The sequence below is a fragment of the Anopheles gambiae genome, chromosome 2 (genome assembly GCF_943734735.2).
Source record: "Anopheles gambiae chromosome 2, idAnoGambNW_F1_1, whole genome shotgun sequence".
In the NCBI taxonomy this organism is placed as follows: domain Eukaryota; kingdom Metazoa; phylum Arthropoda; class Insecta; order Diptera; family Culicidae; genus Anopheles; species Anopheles gambiae.
In genome coordinates this window covers 92,471,155-92,489,719 of record NC_064601.1, presented here as the reverse complement: position 1 = coordinate 92,489,719, position 18,565 = coordinate 92,471,155, and the positions used below count along the sequence as shown (strand labels likewise).

Here is an 18,565-nt window from a genome sequence, read left to right as displayed (position 1 = left end):
GTTTGGCATGGTGAAGGAGGAGGAGGAGGATGATATTTTGTGAGGCAACATTTGTAAGATAAAAAACAGGAAGAATTTGAACATTTTTACTCTCTCCTTTCTATCTCTCATTCTCTTTCGCTCTCTCTCTCTCTCTCTCTCTCTCTCTCTCTCTCATTCTCTTTCGCTCTCTCTCTCTCTCTCTCTCTCTCTCTCTCTCTCTCTCTCTCTCTCTCTCTCTCTCTCTCTCTCTCTCTCTCTCTCTCTCTTTGTAAAGACTATTATTGGCCTATATAACACCCGTTGATAAAAAGTAGCTGGATAACAACAACAGTTTCCTTGCTCTCGCTCCAATAAGCTTATCAATTTTCCAATTCGATCGCCTAACAAATTGCCCTCTCTTTAAACGAGCTTTAAACAAATTCTGTTCAAACCGCTTTCGTTTGCTGTCGTCGTCGTCTTCGTCGTATCAATATGATTTTCTTTTATACAAAAATATACTTTATATTCATATGTGTACGTTTGTTTGTGGAGAATAAATTCTTCTATCATCTGGTTGAGATGTTTTGTTTTGTTTTCGTTTGTTTGTTTGTTCGTCAGTCGGGGTCCGTGTAAAAAACATTTCATGCGTGCGTTTTTTTGTTTGTTTTGTGTGTATGCTTGCAAACAACTAACTACGGCCTTCTATTACCCCCAACAAGACACATCTCCTTCCTTTCCCTGTCTGCAATAAAAATACATTTTTGATGGAAAATACAAGAAACAATGTTCTCATTCGTCATTTTCACTACATTTAACAGCTTATTTGCTAACAAAACTCGTACCCCCCACTCGGTGGTGCAGCCGGTAACAACAACAGCACACATACGACGATCGATCTTTCACACATTTCACTATACACAGAATGATCAACGAATCAACAACTCGCATCGAAAAGGTACGCGGAGGAGAGGTTCGCAGGATAAAGCAAAGCGGATAATACCGTGCAGTAGAGTGTTTATCATTTTCGGAATTTTTAGAAGCTCTTACGTGTGTGATTTCTTTTCATTTTTCTTTAAAACACACAGACACACACACACCAGTGCCACAGAGACACACGCAACGAGCAGCAGTAATGGATAGTGTTAGCTAAACTTATACCCTTTGAAAGAGAGACATTTTTGTTTTTGTTTCGTTTTCCAGAAAGTCCATGTTAAATAAGTGAAAATTAGTATAAAGGAACGAAACGAAACGAAAGGTCACTCCCGCGATTGGGTTTACACACCCCTTACCTAGATGGCGCGAGAGCTTGCGCTGATGGAATGGCAAAGAAATGGGCATTTTTATAGCGCTGGCTTAATAATTTAGATAATTATCCAAAAAAAAGGGAAAATGCAGCAAAAACACACGCTCTCACACGTTGTTCCGCCCTGTTCATTTAAGAGTAGCAGAATGTTGTGTTGCTTAACGTTTAACGTGTGCTTGTTCTGTTCGAAATTAACTTTTGGACGAAATTGGAAATCCAACAGAAAGGAGGAGTACCTGCACAAACATTACCGCTATCGATAGCTAAAAAAGGTAGCTAATTCTCTCTGGGCTTGTCGTATCGACTCATTTCTGTTTCATTGTGAAAGAAAAAAATTGTTAATTAATGTCACCTTTTCTCTGTGTTTTGAAGATGTACGCGCCTGCAAGCATCTTGGCGTACCACAAAAACACAATCGTATTTCCCCAACGAACGTTTCTATTACAAACGTCCCACCATTTCCATTTCGTCTTCCATAGTCCTTAACCTAGTTTTGCCTACAGTAACCTATTCTTTTCTTTTTTTTTAATATACGGAAGGATTAAAACAATATGGAAAACACACACACACACAGAACCGTTCTCGTGCGTGTTTGGCTTAGATAAATACAAAAGGCTTAGACACACGAGTTAAGAAGTAGGGTTATTGATTGAGGGAATATCTGCACTCCTGTCGAAGACGGTGAAATGAAAAAGGCAAATCAAAGGATGATGGATATGAATTAAATTATCGTCTAAAGGCGCCCGTGTGGTCGATCGCGTCCCCCAATCGTCAAATTAATGCTGTATTCCGTCTGTATAAGCACCAATTACACACGGCACAGGTGAACAAAACAGAAAAGAGAGAGGAGATTGTGCTCTATTGAACGTTTCTTTTTGCGCGTAGTAAAGTAATGTAATGTGAAACTACCACGGGTGAAGTACGGGGCAACGGGGACGCGATCTGGGGGTTCGGGTGGTAGGGTGTAACTAAACATAATAATAGCACTCCCTAACGATATAAGTAGGTAAAAAAGAAAAACGCCGAACAAAAGGCAGAGGCCAAATGTCTGCTTTGTTGTCGGCCTTTTCGTCAATGTCCGGACGCGTCCGGGCACTGTGTCGTCGCTATCTCTGTACCGTAGGAGCTGCCGGTCATTGCAAGTCCATATTACTACTAGCTACTAGCTACTACTACTACTGCCACTGTACTACGCTGCAAAACAAACCAAACAAAAGAAGCAGCTCCCCTTCGTCTGCTTAGAACAGCCCACAGTCCTTAAGATTATTCTTGATGATCACATCCGAGACGGCGTCGAACACGAACTGAATGTTGCTGGTGTCGGTGGCGCACGTTAGGTGGGTGTAGATTTCCTTCTGATCTTTTCGTCTGTTGAGGTTTTCGAACTTCATCCGGATGTAGCTGGACGCTTCCTCGTACGTGTTGGAACCTGGAGCAGTTAGAAAAGAAGAAAAGCGATTCGCGGGATTAGTTTTGCATCGTAAGTCGCGTTGAATTCGCGCTCGCGCTTACCGGTATACTCTGGGAAGCAGATTGTCAGCGGCGATCGGACGATCTTCTCCTCGAACAGATCCTTCTTGTTGAGGAACAGGATGATGGACGTTTCGACGAACCACTTGGAGTTGCATATCGAGTCGAACAGCTTCATCGATTCGATCATGCGATTCATTTCCTCGTCCTCGGCCAGCACTAGATCGTATCCTGCAAAACAAAACCATCCAGGAAAGGACAGAAAAGGAATGAATTAATAAATACGGCAATGGTGAGGAACGGCAAAGACACCTACCCGAGAGTGCGACACAGAAGATGATGGCCGTGACACCTTCGAAGCAGTGTATCCACTTCTTTCGCTCCGATCGCTGACCGCCGACATCAAACATTCTAAAAAGGGAAATTAATTTGCTTATTTAACTCTGCACTATCTTCCAATAAACCCGCACACACTTACTTGAAATGTATCGACTTAAAGCTAAAGTGCGTCTCGACGATGCCGGTCGTCTTGACGCGCGTCCGCAGCACGTCCTGCTGCGTCGGGATGTACGCCGGCTGCGAGATGCGATCGAGCGAGTTCAGATAGTAGGCGGCCGAATCGTTGAGCTGATACTCGCGCGAACGCGCAAAGCACTGCTGCACGCCCGGGTCCGTCCACAGCTTCTTCATCAGCGCGACGAGCTCGGGCGTCAGCTCGCCCTCCTCGGTGGCCGACGCGTACGTGAAGAACTGGCGCGCAATGTCCGTTTTGCTCGGGTCGGCAAAGTCGATCCGCAGCTGGCCCATCGCCCGGATGATCGCCATCAGGCTCTGTATGGTGTTGCTGTACACGACCGGCCGGTACTGTTCGCACTCCTCCTGTGAGTAGCCCGTCTCGTGGATGATCTTCATCTGTTTTACGATGGTCGATTTGCCCGATTCGCCCGCACCTATGTGTGTGTGTGTTTGAGAAGGAAAGGAGGAAACAAAGCATTAGTAAGGCATTTTTGAGTGAGAGAAAGTGAGTTTTCATACATTTCTGTTTCTTCAAAATCGATCCTCAAAATATCTAGCATAGAAAAACAAAGAATGGGACTAATTGAAGTCGAGAGCAGCAGACAACACCGTCCACCGCTGTCGCTCGGTAAATGGCAGAGAGGAGTAAATGAATTTGATCTCTAGTCGGGCGGGGTTGGGTCACCGTGGTCAATCTTGTAAGATTGGCAGCAGGGGCAGCCCCACCCCCGTGTAGATCGGACTATTGACAAGAATCTGATGATTCACGCCTTTCGTCGTCGGTAAAGTAAATCAAGAAATTCAACGTGAAGTTAAACAAAGAGAGAGAGAGATAGAGAGAGAGGGTGGTGATCTTTGGTGCACGATAGAGCCAAGTAACAATTGACTGCTCGCCATGGTCCAAGTGATGTCCAAGGACGGGAACACAGGGGGGGGGGGGGGGGGGGGGGGGGAACTAGAAGTATTGCTGTCTGTCTGTTAGTCTCCCGACATGATGCAACGCACATTTTGCGCTGTTCACAATCATACAAAACGAATATGAAGCCAGCCAGGGGTTTGATTGACACAACCTGATAAGCTTTTTTGAGACTTTCGTATACAAGACGAATAGAAGAAAGTGAAGTTCGGACAAAAGACCTTCAGTAGAATATACTTTTTTTCTACTCCCCAATGAGCTGCCACTTCCCGAAATGGCCAACTCAAAGAAAGTAACAAATAAGAACAGCATTTCCTTTTTTTTGATTAATTAAGACAAAACTGCGACATATAGGACACGATTAGACTTCAATGCAGCACAGTAATTAATGTGGTTAATGTATCGCTACAATAGGAAGTTTATATATTCAAAACCACGCCCGTCCAAACAAACAGCTCCGATCCGATCGGGCACACACTTTTGATAAGAAAGTTGATAATCTCATGTGTGTGTGGTGAAATAAGGATTTCTTAGCACAGAGTAAAAGATTTATTGCCTTCACTGCTCTCTCGTACTCTGGTCGCAAAAACTTCGTCACTGAAAGTTCTCGTTAAGTGTTGGCCATTTTTTGTGTGTGCACTACTTCCTCTCGCGCTCGATCGACCGAAAGCAGGGGCAGCGACACACAGTACTCTTGACGCTTTTTGACTGCTTTTAATGTTCAACATAGTCAAGCGCGAACAGACGCAGCAGTGTTGGCGGATAATTGGGCACGTGAGGGGAATTAAAAAGTCTGCCCTTTTCAGCCCATTAGATGGTGGTAGACAGAAACAAAAAAGTCCATCTCTAGCGACGATTTTTTCCTTCCCAAATTTGCATACAACTTCTTCTTCCGTTTGGGAATTGCATTAATTCGCGCAAAATGTCCTATTGTGACTGGCTGTGGCTACTCTAGAGGGGAGCAGGGTGAATGCTATTATTATCTTTAATCGGACTTTACTGCAATGGGAAGTGGCTGAGGCTTCCAAATGTGATAGCGCGAGCGAGCGACCGTCCCCAAAACGCCAGTAGCTGATTAATTTATTGCCTTTATTTTGGGCGCTGGGTTCGATTGTAGAATGATATGATTTAACACTGTTTTCAGTAAGTTGCATCCGACTAGAGAGACACTTTTGGGGATCAAACAGTTTATAACTCTGCACAAAAATCTACTCGTGGAAGAGTCATAGGAGTGACGAAAACTCTTTCTTAATGAGTTAAATCCAAATGTTGCGTTCACTGCCACGCATTTTAACTCATCTACCCCTACTCTACAACATCCAATTAGTGTTCGAGTGTGAAAGTGAAGGTACAATATTGTGTTTGATAAATCTGTTGACATATAAAATGTCACAATTCGCTAAAACAAGTATTAAATTAAAAAAAAAGTAAAACTAAAAATGTCACGATCACGTTCATTCGAACACTAAATGCACATTTAAGATGCATATAGAGGTAGTGTGAATTTGGTGTTTTTGAATTTTTTAATTATATTTCCATAAAAAACGGCTAAAATCTTAAATTTTCTACATCTAAGGAATTGGACAAAGGATACACACATAATTTCCAAAAATATTAACCTTTTTTATAGCAATTTTAATCCTTCATCTATGATTTAATGCCAATGACAGTTGAAAAATGAGCACATAAGAATAGGCATAAATAAAGAAATATATAAAAGGTCTAAAAATTGATTGAAAATAATCCTATTTTTAGAAGTATAACTAAAAACCCCAGAATTTCACATTACTAATCAAGCTATCTCAAATAACTCCTTCACACAAGGTGACATTTACATCTGTAATTGCTTTTGCTTGCTTGTTTAGACACTAACAAGAAGTATGTTCTTAAACATTTTAGTACATTTTAGTTGGAGTTTGTACAATTGGACTCTATAGCACACTTGTTGGACAAATCCAATAGGAATTTCCAAGGGGCCCGTCCATCAAGGGTGTCATAGATTCTAATTTTCGTCATATGAAGCTCACTTCCCAGTGGAAAGAGTCAAGGAAGTGTCTCACAACTATGAGAACAACCCCTGGAAAACCGCTGTAATGGCCGTGTTGAATAACTAGTGAAATAAACCAGCCCATATTTCACTTTTCTAACAACGGTTTCGTGGTGAAACAGGCATTCAATAAAGCTACACGTCCACTAAAACAACGTTAACAAATTAAACGACCATTTATCGTGTCCAGGAGCGATAATCGAACATCAAATGCTGCTGTCGCACGTTCGTTCGGTCGCCTTGTGTGTGTATGATGTTCGACCACTCTCGTGTGTGTCCTACAAGACAGCGATACACAGTTGCTAAATTATATCGCCAATCATGATCACACGCCATCACCATCATCATCGTCATCATCGTCGTCGTGTGCCACTATCTTGCGCTTACAACACACCGTTGTATATTTTCCCCCACCGATATAATTTTGTTGCGCTAACCGATTTCCTTCCTTATCAAACCCCACACAACACACACACAATCAGTGTTCAGGCGCAGAAAGAGGAAAGAGATTTGGCGTTTTGTTGCTTCGTTTTTTGCTAACCATAAAAAAATTGTTTGCTGTTTCCAATGGAAGACATTTTTGGGGCGTTTGTTTACACGTGCGCCACTGCAGAGCGACGGATAGGACATGTTGTGTGTGTGTGTGTGTGCTTGTTCCCCTCCCCCAATGTCTTGCACACATTACCGGGCACATACACACATGTTGCGGGTGGTTGGTTTGGGATATGTTGGTTAACCTGCTCTCATCGCCCCTCCAAAACACCCCTTACTTCTCTTCTATTGGATTTGTTTCATTAATCCACTATTATATCCACGACTTTCTGTTCCGTTTTACCCCTCTCCTCTTTCCTGCTTGAGTTCATATCGAACACGAAACAAAACTCGATAAAGATTGCCTGCAAGATTGACAAGGCGTTGACAAGGCGATGCGTGATTGCGCTGTCTAATGATCGGGAAGGCGGGGAGAAGAAAACTAGATCAACCCGCGCGGAGCGGGGCGGCGGACCGGACGTACCTCGGCGGATGACAGTTACAACCTTCCTTGTGTGTTTTTACGTTGCTTTTTTCTGTCTCTCTCGCTCTTGCTCTTTCTCTCTACAGCAAAGCAACGGATGCAAAATGATCGCCCCAATGTGTATGTGTGCGCAGTTCATGATTTATTTATGCGATAATACGTTCATCCCTGTGTGTCTCGGTGCCCCTCGAGTTGGCCAACGCTTTTTTCCCTGACGGAGAGCTATATGAAGCACATCGAATGGCACGGATTGTATTGGAAACAGTTAAATAGAGTGTTTTATGGTGCACACTTTGGATGGATTTCTCGACGCCAGTGCAACCTCTCTCCTTCGTTTTCCCTTCATTTCCTGGGGCGGGGGGGTCTTTTTATACATTTAATTGCACCAATCCGTCATCAATGATCCGACCGCATCGAAATCGTGCTGTAACACTCTTGTTGTGCTATTTTTCAACACGATCGTTTTAGTGCAAAAAACAAAACAAACATGCACTTAATGAAATGACCAACACCAACTCAATAGTGATGGGTAAAGTTGGCATAAATCCGGAGTCGACTCCGAACCGACTCTGATAAATTCGGAACCGACTCCGGAAGGTAGGTCCGCCCTGCATCATCCGGAGTCGTTCGGAATCGCCCGGAGTCGTCCGGAGTCGTCCGGAGTCGTTCGGAGTCGCCTGGAGTCGTTCGGAATCTTTTGAAGTCATCCGGAGTCGTCCGGAGTCGTTCGGAGTCGTTCGGAGTCGTCCGGAGTCGTTCGGAGTCGTCCGGAGTCGTTCGGAATCTTCGGAGTCGGAGTCGTTCGGAGTCGGAGTTGTTCGGAATCGGAGTCGTTCGGAGTCGGAGTCGTTCGGAGTCGTCCGGAGTCGTTCGGAGTCGTTCAGAGTCGGAGTCGTTCGGAGTCGTCCGGAGTCGTCCGGAGTCGTTCGGAGTCGTCCGGAATCGTTCGAAGTCGTTCGGAGTCGTCCGGAGTCGTTCGGAGTCGTCCGGAATCGTTCGAAGTCGTTCCGAGTCGTTCGAAGTCGTTCGGAGTCGTCTGGAGTCGTCTGGAGTCGGCCGAGGTCAACCTTCGAAACAAAGGCCTGTATAAGAAGTGCACGCGTAAAGCGAAAGACACAACTAAAGGAAAAGTCTGATCACAAGCACAAATGCTACGGTTGACTCTGACCAACTCCGATTCCGGTCGACTCTGGACGACTCCGGATGACTCCGGACGACTCCGAACAACTCCGGACGACTTCGGACGACTCCGAACGACTCCGGATGACTTCGGACGACTCCGACGACTTCGGACAACTCCGAACGACTCCGAACGACTCCGGACGACTCTGAACGACTCCGGACGACTCCGACTCCGAACGACTCCAGACGACTCCGAACGACTCCGGACGACTCCGGACGACTTCAGACGACTCCGAACGACTCCGGACGACTCCGAAGGACTCCGGAAGGTTCCGGACAGATCTAGTGGTTCCATTTTGCCGGTGTCGGAATCGGACTAACAATAGTTGAAGTCGGATCGAAGTCGTGGGTGCGCTTCAGAGAGCACATCACTTCAACTCAACTCACACGTGTGTGTACTGTCGCTGGCCTTTCATTTGCAAAATGTGTGTGTGTTTTTGGACGATTTTTTTCTCCCTTCTATCTCTATTGCGGAGCCGGTGAAGGAAAAACGGACTGAACGGGGAAATGGGAGCATTAAGTAATATTGATGGGCCGGCCGACCATTCCCAACTCTCCACTGAATTGACGAGCAACACAGCACAGCAGGGGGGCATCAACATTAGGTTGGGTTTTTGTGGCTCGCACAATTTCCATTGGTCACGCACTTTGCGCATCTACCACGTGCAATACGTCTGTGGCAGCAAAATAAATTACAGCTTAGTAAGGTAAATTGAATGAAAATAGGCTTCAAATGACTGCAATCGAACAAAACTGTCTAACAAACATAAGCATAACATTAACGATCAGAAACGAATAGCAAAAGCTTTTTGCAATTGTACGCGCAACACATTGGTTAAGGTGGCCATAAAAAGGTAATTCTGCTGGGTAGATTCCCACCAAGTCCCTTTGCACTTCACCATCCTTCCCCTTTTTTTTGAGAATGAATCACAAAGACGGCGACGACGGCGGCAATCGCCAAAGGAAGTTCATTTGGTTTGTCTAGGTAATAAAATGTACTTCCAACACTCATTTGAGCAGCAGCAGCAGCAGTAACAACAACTCAACAATCGCGCTGCCCTCTTGTGCCGATAACGTTCTTCTTGCTCGTGGATTTCGTTGGCTTTTTATACACTCCAAAAAGGCAACACAAGCAGAACAGTTTTGCGCTGTTTGTGCCTCATTCATTTTGGAAAACGAATCCAAGCGATTTATTATGAAATATAATGTTCGAAAGCAATGCTCAATAATTTGTTTTAAACCCAATTGTTAGAATGGATTTTGCTGCTCCAAGTCATTCTCTTCTCTATGACACACAATCTTAGCTCATTCAGAGTGCTTCAGACCACTCAAAGAATGCACTCTCCACATAGTACGCCCGAAGCTCGAAAGGAAGAACCGACACAGCCAGAGGCCGCCCCTGGCCCTGGCAGTGTGTGTGTTGGTCATGAAGTCATGAATTGATACGATTATCGGACCCCGTTCGCCGCATTCCCAATGCGCTGCTGACGCGACAGTGGCGGTGATGTCATTGAATGCGATGTGACAAAGTGCCTTCTCACACCCTCCCTTGCCACTAACTAGCTCCGTCTCCCTATCCATAGTACTTCTAACCCCCGAAGCACAGTTGGAAAAATTAAATGCTTTACACGCTGTTCCTTCCCTTCCTAGGGGTAAAAACAATGTTTGTCATTTGTTTTTCTGTTTTTTTACTGCAATAACACGATTGTTTATGCACGATTTGCTATCGGCGACCAGCAGGTTCATTATTGTGCTGTATGAGGGGGGGATATATTTACAAAACCTTGAGCTTTCAAGGTTTGCAGTTTGATCGTTCAATGTGATCGTTTTCCGTTAAACGTTTCACTGGTTAATCAAAAGGACAGGGTTTCTCTGGTCGTCCTTTGATGGCCTTCCTCTTGCCTATCCAAATCTCAGTGAGGAGAGGTCGTTGAGCTTAACAATAATGCACAAGAGAGTGATGTTTCACCAGAACAACCATCTCCTCATCCACAAATGACCGCACCACAACCACCACCACACGACGATTGACATTCCAGCACGCTCCTTAATTTGCCTGCCAGATAAGAAATCATGTTCATATACCACGTCCGCGTTTGTCTTTTTTTTTTCGCCAGCGAAATTCCACACATATCAAACACACACTCCCTCCCCCGTCTTCTTGGACAGACACACGCGGCTTTGCTTGCTGAATTAGTCATGCGGCTGCTGCTAATTGAGCCCACAAATTACGACAAGGGTGTCACAAACAGGCACCCCCCACCATCATCCCCTGCTCTTCCGCTCACTTCAACAAACTCCGACTCATCAACATTGCTAAAAGAAGCCGTCGTTTTGTTGAATGAACGAGCGAGCATCCCCGACGACCCAGAGGGTGAGTGTGTGTATGAATGAATTTTTCCTCTTTATTTGCCTAACAATTGGTTAAGCAAACACAACACGGACAGTAGGCAGCAGGCTGCTGCTGCTGCTGCTCGTTTCACGATGACCCCGGGGACTTTACAGAGAGAGTGTGTTTGTGTGTGTGTGGTTGCACTTTTTACACTGCTTCTATTTGCTTCTGTGTTGTAAAGAGGCCGGGGACCCGATCTACTGGCCCGCGCGGGCGGGTTACATCTTTGGAAGCTGACTCATCGCAACAGGAAGCGAGGGCGCCGCTCAGTGTAAACGTGAGCGTAGTACCAGTAGTTGTAGGAGTAGTAGTGTCCGTACACTTGTGTTCTAGAGGCGCCACACTCGAAGACGACTCATCGGCGGTAATTAGCTGCGTAAAGCAAACAAACACGTACAACGCTTTGGCTTACAAGCACACGGAAAGGGCGAAGGAACAGTCGGGGACTAGAGCAGCTCTTATGCAGTGTATTGTCACATAATTAGTGGGAATAACCCCAGCGAAGGATTGAAGTGTTTGTTAAGGACCATTTTTGGTCTTAAAACGACAACACTCACTTGTGTTTTGGAAAATGCTTCCGTTCTTTTTAACGAAAGCAATGGCATTGGTATAGAATATAATTTTAGAACCATTTTTCCGCTTTTCCGTAGTCTTTTGTATTAATATTTTTGGTGTTTTAGTTTTCATCAATGTAATTTTTAGTATTAGTTTATAGAAGGATTTTCATCTTAGAGCATTACTTTGGTTGTTGAATGATGAACCAAAGCTCTCGGTATCTACAGTTATATTGGCGAAATAACTCTGCAATGACAAGATCATCAGATGGTGTTGTGTCAAGTGATTTATCTACTGCAACGAAGGACGTGCGATCGATTCTAATTCGAAGTTGTTGTTGTTAATGCACGAAATCAAAATCAAAGCAGCCGCCAACGGGCTTAATAAATATCTAATAACTTACTTCCAAATCACTCATCTCTCTTCTCTCTGACCTGGGCATATTTATTCCGCAACAAATGAAAATAAAACAAATTGATCGTTAAAACAAAAAATTAATGCTAACTGCACCCACGAGCTCTCAGCACTTTCACCAAAGACTGAACCAATGAACGAAACGACGACGACGGCTACCTTTCTTTCGCAATGTGCAAAATTAATTGTAGCAAAAATACAAAAAAAAACTTCATTGAAATGCAATTCGATCAACAGACCATCAACTAACCGAACGCGGGCGTACCTTCTCCTCCTTCCCCAGCAAACTCTTTTGGCCACCGATCTTTCCGAATTATCCGAGCTGACGGATGGACGACGTCGGTACGAAAATAGACCCATCTTTTCCACACAACAGCGGATTGGCAGGTTCCTTTTTTTTGCTGCTGGTCGCTCCATTCCATTCCACCCACCAATGGTGATTAGAAAAGATGCGCTTTTCGAGTGCGAAATTTGCGAAACCAAATAAAATGAAATGGTTGAGGGTGTGCAAGGGCGAGGAGGGCGAAGAAGCGCAGGAGGGGTTACGATTAATGTTGATCTTTCCATACCGGAACCACACCACACCATGCTCTTCTCTTTTGAGTTTGCTGTATCTCTCGAGGGAGAGGTTTTTTTTTCACCCCAGTCCGGCTTGCCATAGACAATTAAAGGCCAATCGGTTTCCCTGTTCCGTTCACCACTTTCTCTATCTCTCTCTCTCTCGGTCTCGCATCAACTTCGCTAATGACCAATCAATCTCTTGCGATCGTCGTGTGATCGTCTCGTCTCGATTGGTTCTCACCCCTGGTGGTTGCCCGTCGTGATTGCTTCTTGATTCTTGGGCGACTTTTTTCGACGGTTTGGGCGTTAGTTTTTGTGACCTCGCAGGGCCGCCAATATGCGCTTCTCGGTATAGATTAAAGACGCTTCACCACTGAGAGCACATGGTACGTGTGTACGTGTGTTGATGATGTTGGTTCCGCCTCTGCAGTTCAAAAAACAGTGTACAATACTTCTTGCATCTTTCATCTTTGCAGGAAGCATTCATGTTTGTTTCCCTTTTCTGGTGGTGGTTACAAAAAAAAAACCCACACGAGTGCACACACACACAGCAGGGCAAAGAATGGACGTTATTCATTTGGGGTGATTTGTAGCCCACGCGAATTACAGTCGATTTATACCGCGCCGCCCCCGCCGCCGGGTTCGTTATCCCTGTGTGTGTTTGTTGTCAGGGTTTTCACTCCCGCCTGTGTTGAGCTGTGTCTTCCATGTTTAATATACCAATATATGCTCCTCTTAGGGGATTTTTTGTTATGTTACCTTCTGCGCACCCCATTATCTACAATAGGAACCGAGAGTAGAAGAAAGAATCCCATATTCCTTTTTTTCGCTTTCCGCCGCTTCATTACTCACACGCGATGCCGGGAATTTGTGGCCACCGGTTTATCGGTACCATTCATCATCCCCCACCCACAGCCTCTTCAAAACCGGCCGCAGCACACACATACACACAGCCACATAGTGTGAATGTGTGATGATCATCATCATCGCCACTGTGTGTGCTGCTGCTGCTGGTGATCATCTTCGCCGAGCGCGGGCCGAGATGATCTTCTCGCCATTTCTGGGCGCATAATCGAACCGATTGTTTGACCGGATGTTGGGTGCCAGCGGAGCATAGCAACAAACACGGCAACAAATGCACTTTTCTCCGAACAGGGGAACCAGGGGGAAGACGTTACTCGGAGTCGCCCTCAATCGATACCATCAGCGCATCATCGCTTTTGCCTCAGTGACCTCGGTGACGGAGGCAAAGATGGCATTTGGCATCAAGATGTTACAAGACCCTAGAGACGCACATACACACGAGCGGAACAGTGCATATATATGTGTACAAGTTCTCGCTGTGCATTGCATTTAATAATGAATTTGTAACGAGCGCATCTTTTTTCCCCCATTTTTTACGATCGAGACACTAACGGCAGCTATTTCCGTCCATGGAAAAACCGGGCAAATGTAAACACTGTCTGGCTGTGTGTGCCCCGTTCCGTTCGGAGGGAAATGGGAAAGGTATAAGCGCACGCCCTCCTGCATCACCGCCACCACACACGCTAAAGATCTTTGCTGATGGACGCAATGTTTGTGTAAATGTGTGTCTGGGCTGGCGGTGAAGGGATTGAAGGGTGTTTTATGGCGATTTATGTTGAGCGGGCAGCTTTTTTTTTAGTTGATCGTTTTTCGATCCATTGAGCGAAATGGGAACGATCAAATGGGTAATGATTGCTATCTGGTGTTGGTCTGTGGCAACTCGCAGCTCAGCAGAGCAATCATGATCACGGTTTAATATTTATAATTATTTTAAAATATTCCATTGTGCCGTGGGTTCGTTTAAAGCTCATGAAGGTTAAGCCCTCCACATGCTAGTAACTGTAATGGTTTGAGTTAACCAATGAATCCAAGATTTGTTTCTATTTTTGATTATGTCAGTAATTATAATTAAATTTTAAATTCAAACATTTTTTCTGGGCACAATCATGGAATTTCATTGTATTCGATGGAGTTAGAGACCCATTTTTTTCTTTATGGCAATATGTTGGTCGCCTTAGGCGTTCATTTAACTCGGTAGATTCTTTTGATTGGCGTCTGATGCAAATTTGCGTCCGAATTAGTAAAGTGCCAATTATAATCGTATCGAGTTTCAACACCAAAGCAACGGTATGCAATCGTAGTACAGTCGGCAGCGCTATCGTTGTGCGTGTAATACGCCGGGCCCAACCCAGGATCAATACTCGAAAAAAGAATCGTGAGTTTTTCATTTACTGTTAAGCGTCGAAAAAGATCCCTGTTATTCTGTAATATTTCGTAAAAAATCATTAATATATAATCACCTATATTCTCATATTACGGAGTTTTTTTGTACCACAATGCCGATACTATGGCCAAAACCAATGTCGGCGCGAACACCATTCGAGAATTGTATTTACATTTCCAGCCATACTCCGTCAAAAGGACAAAGAGAGAGATACAGGAGGCCAAAGTGTATAAAAATAACCGATTATTGCAAAACTTCCACTCCATTCAAGTGTGTGCGGGGGAGAGAGCGCTCTTGTGTGTTGGAAATTGGATCCATCAAAACTGGTGTGCAGATGCGCGCGGGGGGAAGGTTGGGTAGTGTTCTCGTTTTGCGCGCGCGTTCGTTAACAAATTCTCGCTCTTTTAACCTTCGACGGGCTCCCCGGGGATCAGATCACCAGCACCGCTCGCACCGGAGGAGGATGCTGATGTTTTGCCGAAGCCGGAGTGCAACTTTAACCATCATCAAAGAGAAGTGGCTGTAGTATGCATAGAGACAGACAAAAGTTTCCTCTGCTTGGCTGGCACCAGTGGGTCGGGGACGCGCGACGGAAAGATGGAAGCAAAGACACAATCCGTGGGATGAAGCTCGCTGATGACCGACCATCGGGCGCTTTCGACACACATCCGCAGCAGCAGCAACAGCCGGCGATGGTGGTGGCGTACACAATAAAAAAGCACCCTTTTTGATTCTTCTACTTCTTCTTCGCACGCACATACAGAGAAGCGTGTGCTTCCGCACGCAGCAGTGTAGAAGAAGGTGGCACATTTTCCCTTCCCCGTAAGCGGGGCCATAGCACAGCAACGGAAAGCCCAAAAGCCCACCGTCACCGAAAGCATGCATCATGCATACTTGGATGGCGATGGAGAGGGTTGATGGTATTGGTGGTGTGTGCGCGATCGACTCCCAGGCATACAGGGGTTGCCACCGGCCGTTACACGCACACACAAACACAAACACAGACACACGCACACATCAAGCGCCGTACGCGTCCCGATGATGCTTTTTTGCCGTAGAACATAATATGGTTGGGGGAAAAGTTCCAGAGCATCTCTCTTGGGTTGCGCGTTTTACGGGCGTGTGATTGCGTGTGGCTCTCGTTTGTCTCTGTGTGCGTATCGCTCGCTGCGTGCGTTTATTGTTCGGGAGAAGGCAAACCGTCTTCTTCTCTCTCCCTCTCTCTTTCTGCTTGCTTCAAGCGCTCATATGTTGCCGATTCGGTCGCTGGTGGAGTTGTTTGGAATCCTTTTGGAAACCCTTTTTCCCCTGTACAGTGTTTGGGAATCTATGACGAGCTTTGGTAGATGGTGGCTTAAAAAACAGCTTTTCTAAAATTGAGTGAATATTGCTTGTCGAATTTTGAGGATGAAAAAAAGAAACGAAAAACGGATATGCCCCGCAAAGCCTCGCCCGGAGTGAAGGGATTCCACCAGGGCAGGACCTGCTTGGGGTTGACATTTACCTAGCAGCAGCAGCTTCACCTCGCTGGCCGCCCGCTCTCCGTCGGCACGTAGGGCACGGTCAATGTTTTTCGACCGCTCGATGGCTTCCTTATCTCTACTCACTGCACAACCCATTTTGATTTGATTTCAACAGAAATCGAAAAAACAACAAAAAGCACGCACACACACACACGAAGAAGCCGCGCGCGTCTCGCCACACCAACACCAACGGCACGCACACACTACGATCTCAGTTGGTATGACGGTTTTTTTTCGCTACCTCTCTGTCGCTCTCTTTCTCTACAGTGCTGTCGTTCGCACTATCTCGCTCTCCCGCTTGCTCACACTCTTTGCTTTTTCCACAATAGGCGGCTTTTTTTTCCTTGGTTACACACGGAAACCGAGGGGGGTGTGTTTTCCTACTGCTGCTTCTTTTTCGTTACTGCTGCCACTTCTTCTGCTATGTTGCACCACCACTTCACTGGCGTTTTTCACTTCACTTTGTGGGGCGGGCGTGGGGAGAGCTCCGTTTTTCATGCGTTTGATATTTTTTGTTTTGTTTGTTGCTTTTCTCTGCTGTTGGATCAGCGCCGAAACGACGGAATTTGCTCTCGAAAATTCATCCAACGCCGCGACTACTGCCCCTTGCTGCTGCACATTACACACCGAGGCTCCCACCGTTTTCCCTTCTTTGGGTGTCTCAAACACACGCTCTCTCGCATCCACCCGCACAAGATGTGATGATTTCACTTTTTTTTCTTTCTTTACTTTCCGCTCGAGCCCGCTCCTTTTCCTCCTTCTTTCGACCGCGCTTGATCACACGGGGTCGCAACGTTTTCGGACGGACGATGACGCTGAGACCAAGAGACCCGACAATTAAGCACTTTCTTTCGCAGCCTGCTTTTCGACCGCACACCGTGGCTTCTACACAGGTCACCACTACCGGGTGTGTATCGAGAAAATTATTGGCACGAAAATCGGTGCGAAAATTAACCACACTAATAGCAGACACCGATGCACACACCACACCGTCTGCAATTGATAGACGCTCTCCTTCTCCTTCCGGCCACTTGTTGCACACACCAAACACACACACTCACTCACACACACCGTACGCGTGCACCACCGCCACCGCCGCCGCCACCAACTTCTGCCTGGAGGAATGCCAGATAACGACGCGGCGCTCTGCGGCACCCTCAGCGGATCGGACGGTTGGGCGTCGTTCCTATGGGCTTGAATTCCGCGAAAGTGTATCACTTCCGCACACACTCACACACACACGCACACGCACGTACGCACAAGGGCGCTTCCCGGGCGGTTAGTTTCGTTTTGGGCAACCCAAAATGCCACCGCTTCACCACTGCTTTCCGGGCCACCAAAAAAGGCGAGCCAATACACTTTTCTACGTTGTACAGCGAATTAAGATGCGTTTTGGGCGAGAAGCGTTGAATCACTCACACAACAATCCGAAGCGCGTCACTGGACGGAACACAATTTCTCGGACCCTAACGAGGCTGCTTTGTGCTTTGGTAGCCCTCGCAAAGCAGTAAACCCCGATTTTTAAAATGCTTTTCGTTTCTTCTTTTCTGCTCTTGGGGGTTTCAGTGACACGGAAATTTAGTTTCCGGCACGGCACGGCAATTTCCCGTTTTGCTGGCGACAGACGAATGGACGCGGCTCGATGAAACACACGCTGCACGCACATCGGTTGGATTGGAAATACGGCTGCAGCAGCGGTCCGTGGACTGTGTCAAAGTTCGGAAAGCTTCGGCACGAGCGCGAACTGTCAGTTGCAACTGGTGCCCCGGTGAAAATGATGTGCGACTGCTTGATTTGATCGTTAACGGCAGCTTTTTTTTAAATTGTTTAAGTATTTTATGCGTTAGTAAAAAAAGTAGAATGATGTGAAAACATATTTTGTAAATCATCAAAAAGGTTGTTCAGTGTGCTATCATTCAAAATATGCTTATGAATAAGTTTTTAGAAGAGACTAAACTGTTGAAACGTTCCGGATAAATTTGAATGCTGAGTTCGGCTAGCGCCCGCTAGTGGCGCGCCTATTCGATTGTGTTTGAATTGGTCGTTTTCCACATTATATGCGTGAGCGAACATAAACTCGCTGTAAACGACACGTAATTAATCATTTGCGAATATAAAAGAATGACAAAAGCATAATATGAGTGAGATTTTATAAAATTAAATGCAACCATGGGTAGTTTCTTTTAGAAAAGAGCGTATCAATGTCCATTGTCAAAGAACAATTTTCCTGGAAAAATGTCGACCTCTAGGAAAATGAAGACATCAGCAATGAATGGATAATGTTTGAGGTTCGTTTATTTATTTTTTTGTATAGAACTAGCTCAACATTTATCTAACGGTCGTAAGGGCACACTTTCCGGGTTGGTCACCCTTCTACCATATGTCAGTGAAGCAGCAGCTTTCGACCATCCACAAAACCTATCTTCATCCCGCTCTTACCAGCTTTTAAGGGGCAGTTTACC

General features: G+C 45.6%; 1 protein-coding gene across 1 annotated transcript; it reads right to left on the bottom strand.

Annotated features, from left to right (window-relative positions):
* Positions 1-1,777: 1,777 nt before the first annotated feature.
* Positions 1,778-17,808, bottom strand: LOC1276572 (G protein alpha i subunit). Its single transcript, XM_315935.5, has 5 exons — positions 16,085-17,808; positions 3,213-3,684; positions 3,051-3,145; positions 2,777-2,965; positions 1,778-2,693 (listed from the first exon to the last, which is right to left on the bottom strand). Exons 1-5 carry the CDS (start codon positions 16,197-16,199, stop codon positions 2,503-2,505), a joined length of 1,062 nt encoding a protein of 353 aa, XP_315935.4. The 5' UTR covers positions 16,200-17,808; the 3' UTR covers positions 1,778-2,502.
* Positions 17,809-18,565: the final 757 nt, after the last annotated feature.

What these genes read in the sequence shown, in the direction of transcription:
- LOC1276572 (XM_315935.5), bottom strand. Translation starts at nt 16,199, where the DNA reads ATGGGTTGTGCAGTGAGTAGAGATAAGGAAGCCATCGAGCGGTCGAAA. An exon ending in TTTAAGTCGATACATTTCAA is followed by an intron (nt 3,146 to 3,212) that starts GTAAGTGTGTGC and finishes TTCCCTTTTTAG; the next exon opens with AATGTTTGATGTCGGCGGTC. An exon ending in CTGCTTCCCAGAGTATACCG is followed by an intron (nt 2,694 to 2,776) that starts GTAAGCGCGAGC and finishes TAACTGCTCCAG; the next exon opens with GTTCCAACACGTACGAGGAA.